At 46.7% G+C, this 23,886-nt stretch overlaps 1 protein-coding gene, 1 long non-coding RNA gene and 1 pseudogene across 3 annotated transcripts; 2 read left to right on the top strand and 1 right to left on the bottom strand.

Moving 5' to 3' along the window:
• On the top strand, positions 1–1,390 carry LOC100346487 (ADP/ATP translocase 2 pseudogene; annotated as a pseudogene).
• Positions 1,391–6,109: 4,719 nt separating this feature from the next.
• LOC100357938 (schlafen family member 13) lies at positions 6,110–20,649 on the bottom strand. 2 transcript variants are annotated; one of them, XM_008271127.4, is made up of 5 exons: positions 20,177–20,649; positions 14,712–15,790; positions 12,897–13,016; positions 10,675–11,398; positions 6,110–10,159 (listed from the first exon to the last, which is right to left on the bottom strand). In XM_008271127.4, exons 2-5 carry the CDS (start codon positions 15,787–15,789, stop codon positions 9,376–9,378), a joined length of 2,706 nt encoding a protein of 901 aa, XP_008269349.3. In that variant the 5' UTR covers position 15,790; positions 20,177–20,649; the 3' UTR covers positions 6,110–9,375. The 2 variants fall into 2 exon arrangements, with proteins under 2 accessions (XP_008269349.3, XP_002719554.4); XM_002719508.5 differs by lacking the exon at positions 20,177–20,649 and adding an exon at positions 19,322–19,411.
• LOC127484369 (uncharacterized) lies at positions 19,375–22,979 on the top strand. The gene is made up of 2 exons (XR_007911278.2): positions 19,375–19,616; positions 22,422–22,979. It is a non-coding gene; the product is annotated as an uncharacterized lncRNA (long non-coding RNA).
• The last annotated feature ends 907 nt before the right edge of the window (positions 22,980–23,886 follow it).

Raw genomic sequence — 23,886 nt, 5'->3', positions numbered from 1 at the left:
TCGTTCCATGAGTCTTGACCAATCACAAGCATGTTGCTCCTGAAACTCCATCTCACCTGGTTTACGTCTCCGGACAGGTGGGACTTCCAGGGGAGGGGATGAGGTGGGTAGTGCAGAGCAGTGCAAATGCAGTTGTTTCCTGACAAAATTTCATATTTAAGAGTCCCGGAGTCAAAGCCGGTTCCCAGCCCAGTCCTGTCCTGCAGTTGCCTGGCTCCTCTTTCCTTCCAACATGACAGATGCCGCTGTGTCCTTCGCCAAGGACTTCCTGGCAGGTGGAGTGGCTGTGGCCATCTCCAAGACCGCGGTAGCGCCCATCGAGAGGGTCAAGCTGCTGCTGCAGGTGCAGCATGCAGCAAGCAAATCACTGCTGATAAGCAATACAAGGGCATTATAGACTGCGTGGTTCGTATCCCCTAGGAGCAGGGAGTCCTGTCCTTCTGGCGTGGTAACCTGGCCAATGTCATCAGATACTTCCCCACCCAGGCTCTCAACTTTGCCTTCAAAGATAAATACAAGCAGATCTTTCTGGGTGGTGTGGACAAGAGGACCCAGTTTTGGCGCTACTTTGCAGGAAATCTGGCATCAGGTGGTGCTGCTGGAGCCACATCCTTGTGTTTCGTGTACCCTCTTGATTTTGCCTGTACCCGTCTAACAGCTGACGTGGGCAAAGCTGGAGCTGAAAGGGAATTCAGAGGCCTCAGTGACTGCCTGGTTAAGATCTACAAATCTGATGGGATTAGGGGCCTGTACCAAGGCTTTAATGTGTCTCTACAGGGCATTATCATCTACCAAGCTGCCTACTTCGGTATCTATGACACTGCAAAAGGAATGCTTCCAGATCCCAAGAACACGCACATCTTCATCAGCTGGATGATCGCGCAGTCTGTCACTGCTATTGCTGGGTTGACTTCCTATCCATTTGACACTGTTCGTCGGCGCATGATGATGCAGTCAGGGCATAAAGGAACTGATGTCATGTACACAGGCACACTTGACTGCTGGAGGAAGGTTGCTTGTGATGAAGGAGGCAAAGCGTTTTTCAAGGGTGCGTGGTCCAACGTCCTCAGAGGCATGGGTGGTGCTTTTGTGCTTGTCTTGTATGATGAAATCAAGAAGTTCACATAAGTTATTCCCTAGGTTTGTTCCCCTGTAAACAGGCATGTTGTATTATAATCTAGAGCATTCTGACAGGCTCTTATCTGTCTTATCAAAAGCAACTATGTGCTGGTTGAAAATGGGAAGCAATAATATTCTTCTGCCCAGTTTTCTCTTAAAGCCATTTCCATGATGATGATGATGATGGCACTCAATTACATTTTTTATTTCAGTCACTCCTGATAAATAATTAAGAAATAAAAATATACACAATAAAAAAATTTCATATTTATTCACCGTGGATTTTTTAAAAGATTTATTTATTTGAAAATCAAAGTTACACAGGAGAGGCAGAGAGAGAGAGAGAGAGAGAGGGGTCTTCCATCTGCTGGTTCACTCCCCAAATGGCCGCAACAGCTGGAGCTGCGCCGATCCAAAGCCAGGAGCCAGGAGCTTCCTCCAGGTCTCCCATGTGGGTGCAGGGGCTCAAGGACTTAGGCCATTTTCTACTGCTTTCCCAGGCCACAGCTGAAAGCTGGATCAGAAGTGGAGTAACTGGGTCTCGAACTGGAGCCCATATGGGATGCCGGCACTTCAGGCGGTGGCTTTACCCGCTATGCCACAGCACTGGCCCCTAAAGATTTATTTATCTGAAAGGTAGAGTTACAGAGACAGAGAGGCAGAGAGAGAGAGGGCAAGAGAGACTCTCATCTGCTAGTTTATTCTCCAAATGGTTGCAACTGCCAGGGCTGGGCCAAACAGAAGCCAGGAGCTTAAGCCTGGTCTCCCATGTGGGTGCAGGGGCCCAAGCACTTGGGCCATCCTCCTCTGCTTTACCAGGTGAATTAACAGGGAGCTGGATCGGAAGTGTAGCAGCCAGGATATGAACTGGCACCCATATGGGATGCTGGACTGCAGGTCATGGCTTTAACCCACTGTGCCGCAGCGCTGGCCCTATTTTTAAAATTTCAATGTGTAGAATACACTTAGATCCCATTTCAATTTGGACTAGCCACATTGCAAATTATCCTATTAGACAGTGCTGCCATATATAATGACATCTGGCAAAAGCCACAACAGTCAATATCAACAAATTAAACAAGTAGTAATGAGCACGCTTAGTACCCTGATATTGGCTGTTGTTGTTAAATTAGTTTATTTATTTGAAAGTCAGAATTAGAGAGAGAGATCTTCCACTGGTTCACTCCCCAAATGACAGCAACAGTCAGGGCTGCACCAGGCTGAAGCCAGAAGCCAGGAGCTTCTCCTGGGTCTCCCGAGTGGGTGCAGGGGCCCAAGCACTTGAGCCATCTTCTGCTGCCTTCCCATGCACATTAGCAGGGAGCTAGATCAGAAGTGTAGCAGCCAGGATTCAAACCGGTGCACATATGGGATGCCACCATCGCAGACAGTGGCTTAATTTGGTACGCCACAGTGCCAGCTCCCTGATCTTGGTTTTTAATACCATTTTCCTATAAAAGGAACCAGAGTTCCTTGGAGAAATGGACGATACTAGGGTGAGGGCAGAGAATACACAGGATAGGTTTGGAGGGTCTTGTAGTGCTAAAAAGGTAAAAATGTGCTGAAAAAATAAAACCAAGGGAATACAAAATTGACACAGGGATCAACCTGAAAGAAGTCCAATGCCTGATACTAGAATGATTAGCAACAAGACAGTGTCATGTTGGAATGGATCACAAGTAGTAAAGGAATCCCCATAAATGTGCAAATGTAAGTAACTTACTGAATCGACCAATAAATGAGGATGGAAGACAAGTGTCCTGTGTAGAAGGACTGCAAATAATATCTGTAGCTGCCTCCCCACAAGAAGACGGTACTTGGCTTCCCTTCCTTTGAGTGTGGGCTGCACTTAATGGCATATGAGGGCGGGGTCTCTGTCAGTTTTATGCCACTGTAACAGAATTCCTAAGACTGGGTAATTTATAAAGAGCAGAAATGTATTTTACTCATGGCTATGGAGACTGGGAGGTTCAAGAGCATGGTGCTGATGTCTGACGAGGACCTCTGATTGCATGATTCCATGACAGAAAGGGTAGAGAGCAAGAGGGGCAACAACTCACTTTTTTTCTTTTTTCTTTTTTCTTTCTTTCTTTTTTTTTTTTTTTTTTTTTGACAGGCAGAGTGGACAGTGAGAGAGAGAGACAGAGAGAAAGGTCTTCCTTTTGCCGTTGGTTCACCCTCCAATGGCTGCCGTGGCCGGCGCGCTGCAGCCGGCGCACCGCGCTGATCCGATGGCAGGAGCCAGGTACTTCTCCTGGTCTCCCATAAGGTGTAGGGCCCAAGGATTTGGGCCATCCTCCACTGCACTCCCTGGCCACAACAGAGAGCTGGCCTGGAAGAGGGGCATCCGGGACAGAATCCAGCGCCCCGACCGGGACTAGAACCCGGTGTGCCGGCGCCGCTAGGCGGAGGATTAGCCTAGTGAGCCGCGGCGCCGGCCACAACTCACTTTTAAATCAAACCCACTCTCAAGGTGAACCCTCTCTCATGACAATGACATTGGCCAATTCTTGAGAGCACAGCCCTCATCCCCCAATCACTTCTCAACACTGTTGCCTTGGGGACTGGGTTTCCAACATGTGAACTTGGAGGTACACATTCCAGCCATAGCAAGGGGAAGTTCCTGTGTAATGGAGAAACCTGGCAAACACTAGCTCAGTCAGGGGTCAAGGTTAATATCATCGGTGATGGACATATTGGTAGCAGAAGTCCTTGCTGTGATGTGATGAGACTGGCATTTCACTCCCGTGGTCTTCTCAGATACCATAACCCTGGTCTGTGAGAGAAACGTCAGACAAATGCAAATTGAGGCTCACTGTGCAAAATTCCTAGCCAGTACTCCTCAAAATTGGCCAGGTAATCAAAAATCAAATCTGAGAAACCGTCACAGCCCCAAGCAGGTTAAGGAGATGGAACCGCTAGGTGGAATGTGGTGCCCTGGAAGGAATCCTGGAAAAGAGAAAGAACACTAGGGAAAAACTAGATAATCCAAATAAACTGCGTGGTTAATAGCAGGACGAAGATTGGTTTTGTTTTTCTTTTTTAAAGGCAGAGTTACAGAGAGATGGTGGGGAGAGAGAGATCTTCCATCTGCTGTTTCCCTCCCAAATGGCTACAAGAGTCAAGGCTGGGCCAGGCTGAAGCCAGGAGCCTGGAGCATCATCTGAGTCTCCCACATGGATGGCAGGGCCCAAGCACTTGGGCCATCTCCCACTGCTTTCCCAGGTACATTAACCGAGTCCTGGATTGGAAGCAGCATGTCTGGGACTTGAGCCAGTGCTCATATGGGATTCCGGCATTGCAGGTGGTGGCTTAACCCACTGCATCACAATGCTGGCCCTGTAAGATTGGTTCTTTAGTTGTGACAAAGGAATCTTGTAATAAGATGATCAAAAAGGAAGGGTGGCTGTTGCAGCACAGGGCGTTAGGCTGTCACTTGGGACATGGGATCCCATATTGGAGTGCCTGGTTTGAAGCCCAGCTTCTCCACTTCTGATCTAGCTCTCTGCTAATATGCCTGGGAAGCAGCAGGAGATAGCACAGGTACTTAGATTCCTGCCACCTGTGGCGGGGACCCAGGTGGAGTTCCTGGCTCTTAGCTTTGGCCTGGTCCAGCCCCAGCTAATGTGGGTATTTGGGGAGTAAACCAGGAGATGAAAGATTCTCTCTCTCTCTCTCTCAGTGTCTCTCCCTTTCTCTGTCACTCTGCCTTTCAAATAAATAAATAAATGAAAACTTTAAAAAAATTATTTATTTTACTTGAAAGGCAGAATGACAGAGAGGCAGAGGCAGAGAGAGAGAGAGAGAGAGAGAGAGATCGAGATCTTCCACCCAATGGTTCACTCCCCAGATGGCCACAACGGCTGGAGTTGCACCAATCTGAAGCCAGGAGCCAGGAACAACTTCTGGGTCTTCCACACAGGTGCAGGGACCCAAGGACTTGGGCCATCTTGTGCTGCTTTCCTAGGCCATAGCAGAGAGCTGGAGTGGAAGCAGAGCAGCCAGGACTTGAACCGGAGCCCATATGGGAGGCTGGCACTGCAGGCAGCGGCTTCACCACAGCACCAGCCCCCTATAAAAATTTTTTTTTTAACAAAGAAGAAGCTGAGTCAGGGACTTTCTACAGGAATTTTTTATATGCAGTTCTTCTTTAAGTATAAAACTATTCTAAGTTCATTTAAAATTTAAAAGCGTTTTGTCTTATTTCACAATGGCTGTGTGGATTTTCAGGTCTTCAGTGAAATGGGCCCCAGACAGCTGGAGCCAGAGGTTGCAGAGCTAAGCAGGCACCCCAGAAGGAAGCTGAAGATTCATCTTCTTAGCCTTTTGCTGCCTCGCATGTGGCCCTATCATGTCATTGGCCTTAGTATTTCCCTTTCCCCAATTTAATCACCAATTCTGTGTCTCTTTTTTTCCCGTTTAATGACACAAACTTTCAATATTTTATTTCACATGGAAATGCAGCAGATATGTAACTAAACCTTTCCTTAGTCATATGGAAAAAGAAGGAAACATCAGTCATCCTTCCTGGTCTAAACCAAAACTCAGAGCCGGGGTTGTGGTGCGGCAGGTTAAGCAGCCGTTAGCGATGCTGGCATCCCATGTCTGAGTGCTGGTTTGCATGTCAGCTGCTCTGCTTCAATAGCTTCCTGCTAATGTACCTGGTGAGCAGTGGAAGAGGCCCAAGCGCCTGGGCACTGCCATCCATGTGGGAGATCTGGATGGAGTTCCTGGCTCCTGGCTTCAGCCTGTGGCCCAGTTATTGTGGCCATTTGGGAAGTGAACCAGCACATGGATGATTGTTCTCTCTCTAATACCCTGCCTTTCAAATAAATAAATACATCTTTAAAAAGTTATGAGTACAATTTAAAGATATCACATTGTTTTAATGATATTATCCTATCATTACTAGGATGATAAAGCATAATGATACAACCAATCAGAATTAAAGTGTTGTGCCTGAGTGAGTGCTGACAGAAGAGCGCCACACAATGATAATTTCGGAGTCCTTTATTGCTGGCGGCCGAGAGTGGGCTCATTTCCCAAAGAACTCTCGACCCCATGGCCCAAAGAGCAGGGTTTATAAAGGCAAAAACCACAAAATTGGGAGGGGAATACACGGTTGCTAGGATCAGGGGGAATACATGGTGACTGGGGTCAAGCTGACCTAAAACCTATGAGAAACTAGTATTAATTATTATTATTATTTTTTTTTTGACAGGCAGAGTGGACAGTGAGAGAGAGAGACAGAGAGAAAGGTCTTCCTTTGCCGTTGGTTCACCCTCCAATGGCCGCCGCGGCCGGCGCGCTGCGGCCGGCACACCGCGCTGATGTGAAGGCAGGAGCCAGGTGTTTCTCCTGGTCTCCCATGGGGTGCAGGGCCCAAGTACTTGGGCCATCCTCCACTGCACTCCCTGGCCACGGCAGAGAGCTGGCCTGGAAGAGGGCCAACTGGGACAGAATCCGGCACCCCGACCGGGACTAGAACCCGGTGTGCCGGCGCCGCAAGGCGGAGGATTAGCCTAGTGAGCTGCGGCGCTGGCCAAGAAACTAGTATTAATTATAATCTTGACAATCAGTTACAATCTTAACAATTTCAATTATAATCTTGATATTAATCCAGGTATTGGCTTAAATCATAAGTAGGACATAGACAAATTACATTTTTATCATTAACCCAGGTGCAGCCTATCCCCTTCAAGCTTGAGAGATTATGCTAAGGGGTTTCTATGCTTTGCCAGTGTGATGAAGTGGACTGCTATTGTCTGACTATTTTAGATCATAGTTTCAGACCAGAGTCTCATGGTGAGGGGTGGGGTGCCTTCCCGGGATGGAGTCTCAGGTGCTTTCAGACCACATTTATAAAGATAGCTTTTTGATGCCAGTTGTATCTGATTTAACATCCTCAGAAAGGAAAAAGGAACATCTGCCTTCTAATCTTGCTTACAGGTCATATTTTGCTGAACTTGACGGCTAAGTGCTAGAATGCCATGAGTAAACAGATACTAAAAAGCATGCAGAGAACTCCAAAAACTTACAGTGTGGGGGTGGTGGTAATTACAGAATAGGATAACAGAATAGGTAATTACAGAATAGGATCCACTAATACATGGAGTATAACCCATGTCAAAGTTTTAATTCCTATTAGTTACTCAAATAGATTACTATTAGCATTTAGATTAGTAGTGTTTTGTATAAGCTGAAAAGCAAACAATGCGTTTGTGTTGTTTTTAGTTAGGAGTGTACAGGTGCATTAGTCTTCATGGGCTTCAATAACAGAATACCAGACTGGGTAGTTTAACCAACAGAAGTGTATTTCCCATAGTTCTGCTGGTTCCCAGACCCAGGTGTCAGCAGGGTGGGGTTCATCATGAGGCCTCTTCTCTTGGCTTGTGGGGCTCACATGGTCTCTCATTTGCGTGCACAAGGGCAGAAGGAGCAAGCCCTCTGGCTCTCATCTTACAGGGACACCAGCCCTATCAGATCATGGCCCGCACCCTTAGGACTTCATTTAATTTTTTTTTTTTTTTTTTTGACAGGCAGAGTGGACAGTGAGAGAGAGAGAGAGACAGAGAGAAAGGTCTTCCTTTGCCGTTGGTTCACCCTCCAATGGCTGCTGCGGCCAGCGCACCGCGCTGATCTGATAGCAGGAGCCAGGTACTTATCCTGGTCTCCCATGGGGTGCAGGGCCCAAGCACTTGGGCCATCCTCCACTGCACTCCCGGGCCATAGCAGAGAGCTGGACTGGAAGAGGGGCAACCGGGACAGAATCCGGCGCCCCGACTGGGACTAGAACCTGGTGTGCCGGTGCCACAAGGCGGAGGATTAGCCTAGTGAGCCGCGGTGCCGGCCTCATTTAACTCTTATTTACCCTCTTACAGGGCCAAGATAATAGGGCTTCAGTGTATGACTATGGGGGTGGGGACGACACATTCAGTCTCTAACAACGGTTCACCAACTATGAAAGCAAAGAGGGAAAAATTACAGTTCAAGAATGATTAAAACCTAGGTTTTTGTGTTACAGAGAAACAAGTGGAAGTAAGCTGAGAAGTTGTGTTTCAAACACACTGATTTTTAAAGACTATATCTTTCATGGTTCTGTTTATATGAGAGCTCAAACACCTTTATTAAAACCAGATTTTAGTCTCTACAACTATCTCCCATGGAAAGCCAGAGAAATTGGGTTTAATCTTTGTTTTCTCTTGGCCTGTAATTTCTCTATAAAGTGACAGTTAATGTTTACTATCACAATTAATGCTTTGTGTGTGCCACTCAGAGAACAAACATTGGCAATGAAAATTTTAAAGGATTAAAAAAAAAATAGCAGTGTTCTTTGTTCTGCCAAAAAAATTAAAATTAACTCTGTCAGCAACTGAATTATCTTGGGAATCTCCCAAGACCTGAATCCATGCAGCAAAGGAAATTCAGGAATCAAGTTCTGCTTCTGGTATGGTCAAATAAGCTCTGAACAGATCACTCTTCTTCTTCTTCTTCTTCTTCTTCTTCTTCTTCTTTTTTTTTTTTTTGACAGGCAGAGTGGACAGTGAGAGAGAGACAGAGAGAAAGCTATTCCTTTTCTGTTGGTTCACCCCTGAATGGCGCGGCACACCATGCTGATTTGAAGCCAGGAGCCAGGTGCTTCTCCTGGTCTCCCATGTGGGTGCAGGGCCCAAGCACTTGGGCCATCCTCCACTGCACTCCCTGGCCACAGCAGAGAGCTGGCCTGGAAGAGGGGCAACCGGGACAGAATCTGGCGCCCCGACAGGGACTAGAACCCGGTGTGCCGGCGCCGCAGACAGAGGATGAGCCTAGTGAGCCGTGGCGCCGGCTGACAGATCATTCTTCTGCAGATAACAATGGAAAACTCTGGAACATTTCAGAAGACAAACTGCATGAAATCACTGAAAAAAGAAAGACTTGGAAGAAAGGCCACAGGAGGAGTTTTTATGGCTTTTCCCAGAGTGTTGGACACAGGTCTGCATTGTGCAAGATGCATAAAGTGCCTACAGGAAACCGCTATCTTTCTGGCTGGGAGAACTGGGGACAGAATTCAGCATAACCATAGCTGCCGGAAAGAACCAGAAGGGGTATCCCTGAACAGAGTGGGTCAGAGGGAGGCAGTTCCAAATTCCACATGTCAACTCTGCCCGAACCTCTAGCTGACTTGTGAATCAAAAAGTTCTAGCCAGTACCAAACAGACTATCACCCACCAACGTTTCCATAGCAATCGTCTCTCATTTTCACTGTGATTCTTCCTAACAGTCACCAAGCCAGAGAATATAGAGCTGCTGTTTTGCCCTGGAAGCCAGACAGGCCAGCAAATTGGGTAAGATGGCTGGGTCAGCTGTCTTTGGATGGATCCCAAACACGACATTCCTTTCCAGGCCTGAGAACCTCCGCACGCTGTCCAGCACAATGTGGTCACCCAAGATGTCATACGCATTGCTGAGCTGCACAATCCTTTTCTTCCTCATTGCTCTCAAGAGCTCATACTCATAATACTCCACTTCACTTTGGGTGCTGACAAGCACAGCAACATCTCTGGGAGAGTAGCCCCTTTCAAAGAGACCCCGACAGGTATCTGTCACATACGTTACTACTTGATCCCGAGTCAAGTCTTTCTTAATTTTCAAGGTTCCCTGAACACCTCGAACCCATTCCACTTCAGGAAGCATCTCTAGGGACATTGAGGGGATGTTGGGTGGGGGCTTTCTTCTGATCTCGTGCAGTTTGTCTCGCAGGTAGTAGGCTATTTTATCGGCATTGCGCACTACTCTAGTGAGTTCTTCTCTTGGATACTGGGCCGAGAGAAGGGGAAGGCCACTGCAGTCCAAGTGGCTGGTCTGGAAGTAGTCCAGAAAGATCCAGAGAATTCCTGGGTGATCCTTTTCTCGCTGAGTGATGGCTTTTGCCTTGTTATACCAGTCCCCGTTTTCGGTGCGGAAGTTCTGAGCTTCATCAATGATAATGTGTTGAATATTTTCAAAGTCCTCTTTCATGAAGGCTTTCCGGGTCGCTGCTTGGCAGATATTTTTCTTACTGTAAAAATTCAAATGACAGGGTCAGGTGTTTGGCCTGGAAGTTAAGACACTGGTTAAGATGCTTGTGCCTCATATGGGTGTGCCTGGATTTGATTCTCACTTCTGGCTCCCAATTGTAGCTTCCCAGCAATGGAGACTCTGGGAGGCAGCAGGCGGTGGCTCAGGTAACTGGATCACCTGACACCCACATGGGAGACCTGGATTGAATTCTCAGCTCCTCAGGCATCTGGGAAGAGAATCAGAGGACGGGTTCTCTCTCTCTCTCTCTCTCTCTCTCTCTCTCTCTCTCTCTCTCTCTTTCTCTGTGTGTGTGTCTGTCTCAAAGAAATTAAAATGACACACTCAGGTTTTCCCTAAATAAAAGGATAAAATTACTCCACCCTGATCCCCTGAACACGGTACCTTTGTCACAGATCCTGTTACCATCTGATTCCCAAGGAACAAGGTGACTTAGCAGAAAAAAATTAAGCCCAAATTAAATAACACACACAGACTTACGATCCAGCCCCTTACCTGATAAAGTCCTGTAGAGGCTTGTTTTCACAAATATAGAGAATTCTGTTTGCCTCACAGTGAAACATATTCCTGATCTTCTCCATGATCTTCACGGCCATGATCGTCTTCCCTGAGCCAGGTAAGCCATGCACAAACAATTCTCTGCTCTTGCACAGGTTTTTCGAGAATATCTCATACTGTTGTAACGTGAGCAGATTTAGAATCTCACAGCCGAGCTGGTCACTTAGGAAAGATCTGAAGCCCAGCAGGACCACCGCAAGCGACTGCAGAAAAGCGTCCATGTGTAGGGTGTTTGCAAAGCTGTAGGACAAGGGGTAGTCTATCGGAAAGGCTGACCCCTGCAGGGGCTCGACATGGGTCTTGGTACTCAGGCAGAGGACCCTGGTCTTGACGCACACCTTCTTTGTATAGCCCCCCATATTCACCAGCTTCTGCTTCAAAGTCAAGGCAGTGTTAGTGCAATAGCGCTGCCCGTCCACATCCTGCTCCCTGAGAATGGTGTGGAGGATGGGGGGGCTGTGCTCTGCTATCAGCAGAGCTTCGCAGATGACGCCCTGCTTGGCAGGCAAGTTCAGGTCCACTGCCCAGCTTCTGGAAAGGATCAGAATTCCTCGGGAGAAAGGACGCATCTCCTTACTCAGTAACTCCTCCAGCCCCTCATGCTCTGAGCACAGCTCCTTCCAGAGGGATTCAGGAGTGTACTGCAGGTGTCCTAGTGGCACTAGACATGGAAAAATTAAGACAAACTTTTTTAAATATCATTCTTATTTTGTACAAATCATATTCTATTTATAAGGGAGAGTAAGGCCCCCATAATAAAATAATTCCTTCTGGTGTATCTGTTTAAGCCATACCCTAACAAATCTGGAAAACTGAGTGATGTCGCCCCTCTACTATCTCATGGAAAGTAGAATGTGCCAACTAAAATGAGAATTTTTTTAGCTTAAGAAATTGAGAACCATGTATTTAATTGCACTTCTGTCTCAGAGTCTTATTATGGAACATTTAAAACGCCTTCTTATAAGCTAATGACTGCAAAGATCTTGAGTAAGTAAAGAAACTCTCTAGGTGCCAGCACTGTGGCATAGTGGGTAAAGCCGTCATCTGCAGTGCTGGCATCCCATATGGATGCCGGTTCGAGTCCTGGCTGCTCCACTTCCGATCCAGCTCTCTGCTATGGCCTGGGAAAGCAGTAGAAGATGGCCCAAGTCTTTGGGCCCCTGCACCCATGTGGGAGACCTGGAAGAGCCTCCTGGCTCCTGACTTCGGATCGGTGCAGCTCCAGCCATTGCTGCCGATTGGGGAATGAACCGGCGGATGGAAGACCTCTCTCTCTCCCTCCCTCTCTCTCTCTCTCTCTGCCTCTCCTTCTCTCTCAGTGTGACTCTGACTTTCAAATAAAGAAATAAATCTTAAAAAAAAAGAAACTCTCTGAAAATGGGTATAAGCCAGGCCCAAATATTAGTTACTTGACTGTTGATAAATGTTTAGACATACAGAAGACACATGCATACCATATTCTACTGTCAGGTCTCATATTTCATGTGCTCATTGTGTGAGGTTAAATATTTCCCTCCTCTAGAAATCTAGATTTCCATTTTCAAGTAGGAACTCCCATACAAAACCTGGCTAAAAAAAATGTTTGGGTAGAGGGGAGAAGGGTTGCCAAACATTGTCTAAGGTCTTGAATTACTGTTGTCTGCTACCCTTGGTACACTGCTGACTCATCTCTAACCTCTTCCAAGAGAAGTTATTCATGGTTTACTCTATGTTTTCATGTTCTACCAGGTGAGCATGTGTTCGTTCCTGTACAGGTAAAATCCCTCCACCCTGAACAGCTGACCAGTCCACCGTGCCCCCATCTGGTCACTTCGTGCTTTGCCTACAGTTAGACTCCATCAGTGGTTTCCAAACCCAGCAGGACATCAGGACCATCTGGGAAGCCTGCTGAGATGCACAAGCCCAGGATTCATCCTTGGCAATGATGTCTTTATAAGGTCTTAGTGGGGGCCTAGACATCTGCATACTTAACAACCCCTCACTGGGTTGTTAAGCTAGATGATTTTTTAAGGGCACCTGAAACTCATCCCCAAGTGCTTTGCAGCCCTGTCACTTTTATATATCTGGATTTACAGCATTGTAGTCTTTCATGGATTTGTTTTGAATCGAATGTATTACATGATCTCCCTTTCTCCTATGTAAAAATTGGCAGTCAGTACCTGGAAATAAATGTTGTTGGAGATCTTCTTTGTGTTCCAGACCTTTGCTGGAATATACTGGTTTACAAAGTGGAGGCCCACTGGACAGACTCAGCTGGGATTCAAAATCTTCGGTCAGCTCTGGAAAAAAAATAAAAGTCTTACCCTGTATGATTTCATTCCTCACCACTGGAGTAGACCTTCAAAGCAGTGTCTAAATTTCATTTAACACAATGCAATTCAGATAACGAAGTCAACTACTTCACCTGTTCTTGACTCCTTGGCAGGATTGTCAAAGCTCCATCTTTAAAGAACACTGCTTTTGAATTAAAAAAAATTTTTTTTATTTGAAAGAGCAACAAAGAAGAGGGAAGGAGAGAAAAAAACAAGAGAGACAGATTTTCCATCTAATGGTTCACTCTCAAAGGCCTGCTGCTGCCAGGGCTGGACTAGCCTGAAGTCAGGAGCCAGGAACTCCATGTGGGTGACTGTGACCCAAGAACTTGAGCCATCATCGGCGCCTCCCAGGAAGCTCAACTGGAAGCAGAGGAGCCAGGACTCCAGTACTCAGATGTGGAATGTAGACGGCTGGCAGCTTAACCTGCTGCACCGCAATGCCTGCCCCTGCTTTTGAATCTTGAATCATGTTTTCCCCCATTCAGGATAATACTCTCTCTTCTATATCAGAATAGCTCTTTGCTTGCATTAATATAAAGCAAAGACTCTCTTAAAATTATAATCATTGTGTGTTTTAGATCCTGCACCTTCATAACCTCAACCAAAGCTAACCTCACCCAACACTGGCTCTAGTCCCCTGGAGATGGTCTCACACTAAACCAAGGTACAGCGTAACAGCTATTATGAAGTTCTAGCAAATTCCAATGAAAGAATTATAAATAATACATAGTTAAATCAGGAATCCATTTCCAAGTTTTTTTTTTACTTCTTTTGAGGGAAATCACCATTTGCAAAACATATTGTTGGGGCCAGCACTGTGGCATAGTGGGTAGGGCTGCTGCCTGCAGTGCTGGCATCCCAGATGGGCACCAGTTAGGGTCCCAGCTGCTTCACTTCTGATCCAGTTCTCTGATGTGGCCTGGGAAAGCAGTAGAAGATGGCCCAAGTCCTTGGGCCTCTGCACCTGCATGGGAGACCCAGAAGAAGCTCCTGGCTCCTGGCTTCGGATTGGCACAGCTCCGGCCATTGCGGCCAACTGGGGAGTGAACCAGTGGATGGAAGACCTCTCTCTCTCTCTCTTTGTCTCTCTTCTCTCTGTGTAACTCTGACTTTCAAGTAAATAAATAAATAAATCTTTAAAAAATATACATTGTTGGCTTTTTCTCCACCAGCAAAACTTTCTAATATATGAAAACCCTGGGGCCAGCACCGTGGCTCAATAGGCTAATCCTCTGCCTTGCAGCGCCGGCACACCGGGTTCTAGTCCCGGTCGGGGTGCCAGATTCTGTCCTGGTTGCCCCTCTTCCAGGCCAGCTCTCTCGCTATGGCCCAGGAGTGCAGTGGAGGATGGCCCAAGTCCTTGGGCCCTGCACCCACATGGGAGACCAGGAAAAGCACCTGGCTCCTGCCTTCGGATCAGTGTGCTGTGCTGGCCGCAGCGCACCGGCCACGGCGGCCATTGGAGGGTGAACCAACAGCAAAAGGAAGACCTTTCTCTCTGTCTCTCTCTTTCTCACTGTCCACTCTGCCTGTCAAAAATAAAAAAAGAAAAAGAAAAGAAAAGAAAACCCTGGAGATTAGAGGAAGCGAATTTCAGAAGGTATGAAGAACTCAGTTATGGGATGAAGGACAGGGAGGGAGGAGTTTGCTCCTTCTTACTTGCTAATGGGTCTGGGTCCATTGTCATCTCCACCCACTCCTCGGTTGTCAGCTTGCACACCTGCTTCTCCTTCACCATCCAAGAAATGGGAGCTTCTGCAAACACTGCACAGCAGAATGGCTTCACTCTGATCACACAGAAGTAACTGTACAACTCTCCCTCGAGAAACACATCTTGGATTTTTGTCTCATAGCCCACGTGGGCTTTGGAAGAGCAGAAATGGAAAATGGGCAACTTGGAGATTGCTGTGGCTATGACTCTTTCTAAAGAGTCACGATTAACATTTTCCTTTACACACCCCAGGACTTTCTTAGTTTTATCTTCCACTCCAAGGAAAAGATAGCCTCCCTCACCATTTGCAAATGCAGAGATGTACTTTGGAATAGTTTCTTTCACATATTTTTCGATGTTTTTTGTACTGAATTGTTTGAACTCTACCAAATGGGACTCAGGAAGATGCAGGATTTCACCATGTTCAAGCCTGTCTCTTTGGAATATATGAAAAGCAAGATCAGATTCAGAGATGTTGTGACATACAGCTGTGAGAATTTTACGGGGTGGAGCTCCTTCGTTAACCGGCCGACGTTCCGCAGCTCTTTTCTTGGTCTTCAGGAACTTGAAGGCTTCTGTTGAATTCATGAGAAGCGCAGAGGTGCCAGATCTACAGTACAGAAAAGAACTCGAGCTGCAAATGCGGGGCTTTGTGGAGCTGTCTTCAGGGAAAGGCTCCCTGCTCCATGATTTTACAAAAATGTAAAAGCACCTCCCTTGTTGCTTGGTCTCAAAGAAAGTATGCAAATCTGAAGACTGAATAAGTTCTCTCCAAGACGCTTCCAAATCCAGTCCCGGCTCCACAGGATGGTCATCCTTGTTGGCCATTTCTAAGCGGATCACTCCTCCTCCTGAGTTTAATAACGCGCATGCAGCCTGTGCGACTTTCTCCCTCTCTTCGTTCTTCTGAGTTTTCTGCATCTTTTTTCTGTTGTCTTCACCAAGAGTCACTACTCCTACATCGATGACCAAGTCTGAGTAGGATAATTCTATCACCAAAGATGAATTATGTTCCTGCATGTTCATTCTGCAAGCGAAACCATTAGAACATATATCTCACTTTGATGATTACATAGATTGCCTGGTACACAAAATACATTCGTCAGTTTATTAAAACATATTTACTGAGGGGTGACTATGTGATACAGCAATTAAGCCATCACTTGGGACCCTGCATCCCGTATCAGAGATCCTGTGTTTGAGTCCCAGTTCCCCTCTGATGCTCAGCTTCCTGTTGATGTGCACCTGGGAGGCAGCAAGTAACGGCTCAAAAGTATTTGGATCCCTGCCACCCACCGGGGAAACCCAGATTGAGTTCCTGGTTCCTGGTTTGGTCTGGTCCAGCCCTAGGAGGTGAACCAGTAGATGAGAGAATTCTGTCTCTGTCTCTCAAATAAGTAATAATAAAATTTAAAAATACATTTATCAAGTTCTCCCATGGGGACTGGACATTCAGTTCAAGGATGGGCATAACAACCCTTATCTCCCAGAGCTTACAGAGGGAAAAGAAATGTGATTGAATAGATAATTGCAATAAAGTGTGGTGAGCAGCCTGAAAGGGAAAGCGTCTAATATCAACAATCAACCCGATATGAAGAGGGAAGGTTTTCTGGAGGGAAGTGCATTTAAGCCAAGATTCAACTTGGCAATGAAAAGGAGTCAGAGGTTATGAGAAGGACTTAAAGCATTACAACAATGTGTGGGGAAACCTGAAATCAACGAAGAAAATAGTGTAATAAAGGAAAGAGAGTGTTCAATCTGCCCAGAATTTAAGCTTGATAGGGAATGGCGGTGAGAAGAGAAATGGTGCAAGAGAAGGCAAGAGAGTTAGAAAAGAAAAACTGCTTTCAACAGTGGAAAGTCAAGGATTTTTAAAAACTAGTTAATTTTATTTGAAAGAGAGACAGATAGCAAGAAAGACACATAACAATCTCCCATCTGCTTGTTCACTCCCCAAATTCTCACAACAACCAGGGCTGTGCCAGCCAGAAGCCAGGAGCCAAGAACTCCATATGGGTCTTCCATATGGGTGACAGGGACCTGAGTACTTGAGCCATCACCTGCTGCCTCCAAGGTTGCACATCAACAGGAAGCTAGATTGGGAAGCACAGCCAGGACTCGAACCCCGGTATTCTGATATGACATGTGAACTCCCCAGGCAGCATAGCAAGAGACACATAAAGATCTTGCATCTGCTGGTTCACTCCCCAAATTCTCACAACCACCAGGGCTGTGCCAGCCATAAACTGGGAGCCAAGAACTCCATCTAGGTCTTCCACTTGGGTGGCAGGGGTCCATTTTTGGCTGCCTCCCCAGGCACACTAACAGAGAGCAGGATTGGAAGTGGAGCAGCCAGAACTTAAACTGGCACCATTTGGGATACTGGTGTTGCAGGCAGCAGCTCAACCCACAGGACCACGTTGGCCCCTCCCCTGGACTATTTTGTTGTTCCAAGATTTTATTTGTTTATTTAAAAGAGTTACAGAGAGGCAGAGGCAGAGAGACAGAGAGAGAGAGAGCTCTTCCATCCACTGGCCCACTCCCCAGATGGCCGGAGCTCTGCCGATCCAAAGCCAGGAGCCAGGAGCCTCCTCCTAAGTCTCCCATGTGGGTGCAGGGCCCAAGGACCTGGCATCCTCCACTGCCCTCCCAGGCCATAGCAGAGAGCCGGATCGGAAGTGGAGCAGCCGAGAAACGAACTGGCGCCCATATGGGATGCCGGCACTCCAGGCGGCGACTTTACCCACTACACCACAGCGCCGGCCCCTCCGCTGGACATTTATAGGCTTTGAGCTAAGCCGCCATTTGTCATCCCAGCATCCCACAGCACAACACTAGTTCCCTGATAATGCTCCTAAGAAAGCAGTGAAAGATCCCAAATACTTGGACCAACTCTGCCACTCATAATGGGGCATAAGGGTGGAGTTCCTGGTTCCTGACTTCCGCCTGACTCAGTCTTGGCTGTTGTGCTGTTGTGGGCCTTCGGGGGAGTGAACCAGCGGATGGAAGATCTCTGTCTCTCTGCCTTTCAAATAAGTAAAAATAAACAAGTAAAAAATAACTTACAAAAATAAATTTCATGGTGCCAGTGCTGTGGCATAGTAGGCTAAGCCTCTGCCTGAGGCACCAGCGTCCCATATGGGCACTGGTTTATATCCAGCTGCTCTACTGCTGATCCAGCTCCCTGCTGATGGCCTGGGAAAGCAGTGGAGGATGGCCCAAGTGCTTGGGCCCCTGCACCCTGTGGGGGAACTGCAAGAAGATCCTGGATTCAGATTGGCCCAGCTACAGCCGTTGCAGCCATCTGGGGAGCGAGAACCAGCGGGTTGAAGACCTTTCTCTCTGTCTCTTCCTCTCTCTGTCTGTAACTCTACCTCTCAAACAATAAATAAATAAATCTTAAAAATTTTTCAAAAACTAGGCAGAGAAAAGTCATATGTAAAGTATCACTAGAGGGAACACTTGAACTGATCAAAAAAATCGTTAGATCCAGGAAAGAGGTGCTCTCAAGCAAGATGGAAAAATTACAAATCATGGTGGAAGCGGAGGCTGCCGATATCAAAACCTTAAACCTTCAACCTGACAAATGATATCATATTATTCCTGGATATGTATATGTAAAATGTCTCTGTGTGAGAAAAATTAGTCTTAAAGATATAAAGTAAATTTAGGATCTTGGTTGCCTCTAAGAAATGGAGAAAACTGGAAATGAGAATGGAAGGCAAAGAGAACTTCAAATTGACCTTAAGTACTTTATTTTTTGAGTTTAAGAAAGGCTTGAGATACTATGGCAAAAAGCTAACAGTTGTCAGTTTGGGGTAATGGTATAACAAAATTTTAAAATATGCGCACACACACACGCACAAGTTAGGTTATCCCAGAATACAAGATTATCACACAAAAAGCCACATTAACTTATATATTAATTGTTAATAAAATATACAACTTACACAAAATGCCATATGCACAACTAATAGAAAGTCACTACTACTTCAGTAAATACAAAAATATTAACAAAGTATTCCAGAGAAGCTTTTTTTTTTTTTTTTTGGACAGGCAGAGTTAGTGAGAGAGACAGAGAGAAAGGTCTTCCGTTGGTTCACCCCCCAAATGGTTGCTATGGCCGGCGCGCTGGGCCGATCTGAAGCCAGGAGCCAGGTGCTTCTCCTGGTCTCCCATGGGGTGCAGGGCCCAAGGACTTGGGCCATCCTCCACTGCACTCCCGGGCCCCAGCAGAGAGCTGGCCTGGAAGAGGAGTGACCGGGACAGAACCCGGTGCCCCGACCGGGACTAGAACCCCCAGGTGCTGGCACGGCAGGCGGAGGATTAGCCTAGTGAGAGGCGGCGCCCAGTGAGAGGTGGCGCTGGCCCCGGGAAGCATTTTTTAAGAATAATAGCTGCAGAGAATTATCTTGAGGAAGCACAGAGGCATCAGTCTCAAGATACACACACTTATGACACACGTCTCTTGCACACTCTATACACACACCTCAGGTAAGCCCTTGTACACACGCCACACGCACACGACTCACACACATTACACCCGTCAGGTACTCACGCGAGCCCGCCTGCGCCGGCGTGCTGGCACACTCCCGCGCTCCCGCCCTCCGCGCTGAGCCTGCGCCTGCGCGCCTGGCTCCCGGCCGGGCTCCCGCGCAGCTTTGCCGCTGGCTCCCAGACCGTGCCATACAAGGGAACAGTGGACTAGGGAAGTGGGGTTCTGCGCCTGCCGCGGGGGTCTGACAGACGCAGCTCCCGGAGAGCGCCGCAGCCCGAGGAGACCTGTGTTCGGGCCACCTGCCCTAGGCTTCCTGGCCTAGACGCTCCTCCAAGCGGCTGGCTCCTGCTGCTCGGTATGAACCCAGATTTACCTCTCCCTTCGATAAAGCCCTCATTCTCTATGCACCTTTCTCACTAAATAAAAGCTTAAAATGTACCATACTGCCTTGTTTATCTGTGCCGGTATTTAGAATTCTCTAAATATTAGGCAAGAACCTCTTGGGCTTATTAATATTGGGGATTTATTAATAAGCATATGGTGATATCGTATGGCACCCCAAATTCCGGTAGCAATTGTGGCACCCCAGATGGCGCTTCAGGGGAACTTTAAGAGGCCACATTTTTTTTAATAGATTTTAGGGGGTCATTTCTGATATCACCTCTAGAGATCAACCAATTGGGTACCTGATAAAGAATTTCACAGCCTCCCCTTACCACCAAGGCTCTGGCACCAGCCCTGCCGGCTCTGCAGGCTGCTCCCCGGAGATCTGATAACCCTCCACACCTCCGAAAGCAGCCACATCTGGGAGAGTCTGTAGTCACAGGAGAGTTTTCATGCTAGCGTTCTGTGGTCGCTCTGATTTGAGACCATCCTGTGTGTTGAATAGGCCTTCTCCAGATAAAGTGTCCTTACCTTGGGAATTCAGTGATTCCACAGGGTTGGGTGCTGCAAAGAAGAGACCTCGTCTGTTGGGCGGCGGGCAGCGCGTCTGAGGAGGGTAGGACCCTTCAAAAGAAGAACAAGCACTGCAGGGAAGCCAGTCAGGGAACACGTGTCCAGATTTTGGCGCCTTTGAAAGCGAAACTGCCTTTTATTTATTTATTTTTTTAGTTTCAGTTTCTCAGGCGACGAAGGATATTCTACTTCCTTTATGCCTGCCATTCTGACCTCAGATTTATTAAAGAGCTCTTTCCTGTTTAACAATAGGAATTTATCACTTAGAATGAAACACTAGCTGGTGGTTATCGGAAGAAACACTTTAATACCCTGGAGGAAAATACTAAAAAATTATTTTCAGGTACATAATAAAGTGCTTTTGAGGATTACCCTCCCTCTTTCTCTCTCTGCCTCTCCTTCTCTGTAATCCTGCCTTTCAAATAAATAAATAAGTCTCAAGAAAAAAAAAAGGATTGCCTCTGGGGAATGGAATTGGGAAAGAAGAAGATGGAGGGAGAGGGAGTGAATTTTATTTTATATGTAATAAGGCTGAGGTACTCAATATTTTTGTCAATGAACAGGGGAGGAAGAGGGAGAAAAGAAACAAAGCGAGAGCCAGCCCTGGGTTTGAGCAGTTTGAGCAGTGTGCCTTGTTAACGTTCTCAATTAGCTTGGAGCCGCCACCCCCCTCAGTGGTGGCTGAACTCCCGTTCCCCAGTGCGACCGCTGGAACTGTGGGTAAGGCGGGGCTTTCTGTGTTTACTCCCTTGCCCCGCTCCCTCCCTCACACCTGTCACACAGATCTCGGTTCCCTGGAGCTCGTGTTTGCTTTCTTGTTCAGTTTCTTTTCTAGGTTGCTGGAATTATTATATCCCGGATTTAGCAATCATTTTTAGCTATGAGAAAAAGGTGTCATGCCTTTCCCTGCCTCTCCTTTTTCTGTGTAACTCTGACTCTCAAATAAATACATAAATCTTTTAAAAAAAAGATTTATGTATTTATTTTAAAGAGTTGCAGAGAGGGAGAGGTCTTCCATCTGCTGGTTCACTCCCCAAATGGCCAGAGCTGCGCTGATCCGAAGCCAGGAGCCAGGCTCTCCTCTTTTGGGTCTCCCACACTGGTGCAGGGGTTCAAGGACTTGAGCCATCTTCTACTGCTTTCCCAGGCCATCGTAGAGAGCTGGATCAGAAGTGGAACAACCGGAACTCAAACCAGCACCCATATGGGTTGCTGGCACTGCAGGCACGGCTTTCCCTAGGCCACAGCACTGGCCCCATAGATTCTTACATATATATGAGAATTCCCACAAAACAATAAAGACCTCAAGACGAAGCCTGAATGTTGGAAATGAGCAATTAGTCTAGTGGTTAAGAAACCCACATCCCACCTCAAAGTGCCTGAGTTTGAGTCCCAGCTCCAACTTCTAATTCAGGGTCTGCTAATCCAGGCCCTGGGAGACAACAGGTTATAGCTCGAGCAGTTGAGTTTGTGCTACCCACATGGGAGACTTGGATTGCGTTCCTGGCTCCTGGCTATGGCCTTGCCAGCCCTGACCATTTGGGCATTCTGGGTATTTGAGGTATGAGCCAATGGGTGGGTTCTCTCTGTCTGTCTCTGCCTCTGTCTTTCCTGCCTCTCAAATAAAAACAAAGCACCCTGAATGCTTGTGTAGGAGGTTGAACAAAGAATTGCAATTATTGGAAAATAATTTTCTTTGGAGGAAAAAGAAAATAAGAATTATTTTAGCAGGGTCTGTGTGTATAGAATGCCATTGGCTGTAACTTCTGTCAAAGAATGTTTCTTTTCCTGGTCCAGAGGGGACATCTTTCACATGGGAGTTTTCAATCTTGTGTTTTCAGGAAGAAAAAAAGGAGATTAGAATTGTATCTGCTGTTTTTCCGTGCCTTTAGCTCAAAATAATCCTTGTGCCCAAGTGGCATGATGGGAGAAGGCCTATTCTGCCATCCTTCAGGACCTCTGGGCAGGCAGAGGTTTGTTTTTCAGGATTCTGTACCTGGCAGTCGCCACTCCTAGAGGGGGGTACATCCTCCCATGCCAGCTTCTCAGTGACCTATGGGGAAATGAGGGAAGGAGGCCTAATTGTGTTACTGCTGCTAAGTCCCCTCAAATGTCTCTACTCTACCTTCTCCCCATATTTCAAGAATCCTGATGAAGAGCTTTTTTGTCTTTTGCTTGCTCATCACCCTCTTCCTCTCTATAGATGTGAATTCAGCTTGCACCAAGAAGCCACTGGGAACACGGGGGATCACCCCTCCGATTGAGAACCCCCCACCCTGGGCTGCAGCGTGGGAAATGTCTCCCCTGCCATCCAGGAGGCTGCAGAGCGGGATGGGGCCAGAACAATCAACCCAAACAGGATGCACACTGCAGTGCACGCTGAGATCACAACTCTGCTGAAACATATCTGCCAGTGGCTGACTCTGGAAATGAGTGAGCAAAAATGAAAACAGCTGTGGCACGGTGGTAAGAATAGGGACGAGGTTTCTCTTGCGGTTCTCAGTTTTTTAACTGAGAATGTCATTATACAGATCTTATATAATGTCAACACACAGACCTTGTAGTGAAAGGTATGCTGCTACATTTTCTCAGTGTAGAAAATGCTTTTCTCTGAACATTTCCTGTAGGTGAATCATTTGAGTGATCATATGATCTGTAGAAAAATTTTAGAAGCTGAGAATAACCAAGTTGATTAATCTCATAAATATTCTAAGGGCATCCAATCCTAGTTTCAACATAAAATCAAGTAAATTACTGTCAATATGAAGATTCTTGCCTTTAATGCTGTTGTACGGGAGACAAAATAGAAGCTAACATAGACTTTGGAGTCAGATTTGGGTTCAGATCCTGGGTAAGGTATTGATCTGTTAAGTTGCAGCTTCCTCAGCTGTAAATTAGAGATAACAAGGGCCAAAATTTCCTGAGAGCTGTGCACATGTCAAGGCTTAATGTGGTATTTAGTTCAGTCCTCATCTTTATCTTAAGGCACAGCTATACGGTTTTTTCCTCTGTTTTACAGATGAGAAAACTGAGTCCTAAAGGGGTAAAGTAACTTGCCCAAAGTCATACAGCCAATGGAGAACAGGACTGGAACTCAAGGCCAGAGTCTGCCTCCAGAACGCGAGCTCTTACCACCGCCTTGTCCTGCCTTACCCACGGCTGCTGTATGGAATTCAAAGGGTATCTGGAAGAGTGAAAGATATATTTCAAACAATTCTCACAGTATCTTACATGTAGTAAGCATGTAATATATGTTAGCTATCATTATATGTATCGGAGGAGTCAGGAGTGGGCTGTAGAGGTATTCTGAGACATTAGCCATTGATGGGTGGGATATATCTGTCCTGTCTGGCTGGTGAAGAAGGGAGCACCTGCCCCCATCAGTTTCTCCCTCTTGGCCACGTGCTTCTTCCCAACTATACAGCTAGGCAAAGAAGAGAGCATTCCCTGATTAAAATGGGGAGAAGGACTCTAACAGCAGCCAGCCTGCAATAATTCTGATGTAATAATTCAGCTGAGGCACAGAGGGCTATGTTGGAGTGCCGGTTTGAGTCCTAGCTATTCCTGATTCAGACCCAGCTCTCTATTAATGTGCCTGGGAAACCAGCAGAGAATGGCCCAAGTACTTGGGTCCCTGCCACCCATGTAGTAAATTATAATAAGAGAAA

Source organism: Oryctolagus cuniculus, chromosome 17 (assembly GCF_964237555.1).
Source record: "Oryctolagus cuniculus chromosome 17, mOryCun1.1, whole genome shotgun sequence".
Taxonomy (NCBI): domain Eukaryota; kingdom Metazoa; phylum Chordata; class Mammalia; order Lagomorpha; family Leporidae; genus Oryctolagus; species Oryctolagus cuniculus.
The sequence above is the reverse complement of the archived record's forward strand: the minus strand, read 5'-3'. Positions and strand labels throughout refer to the sequence as shown.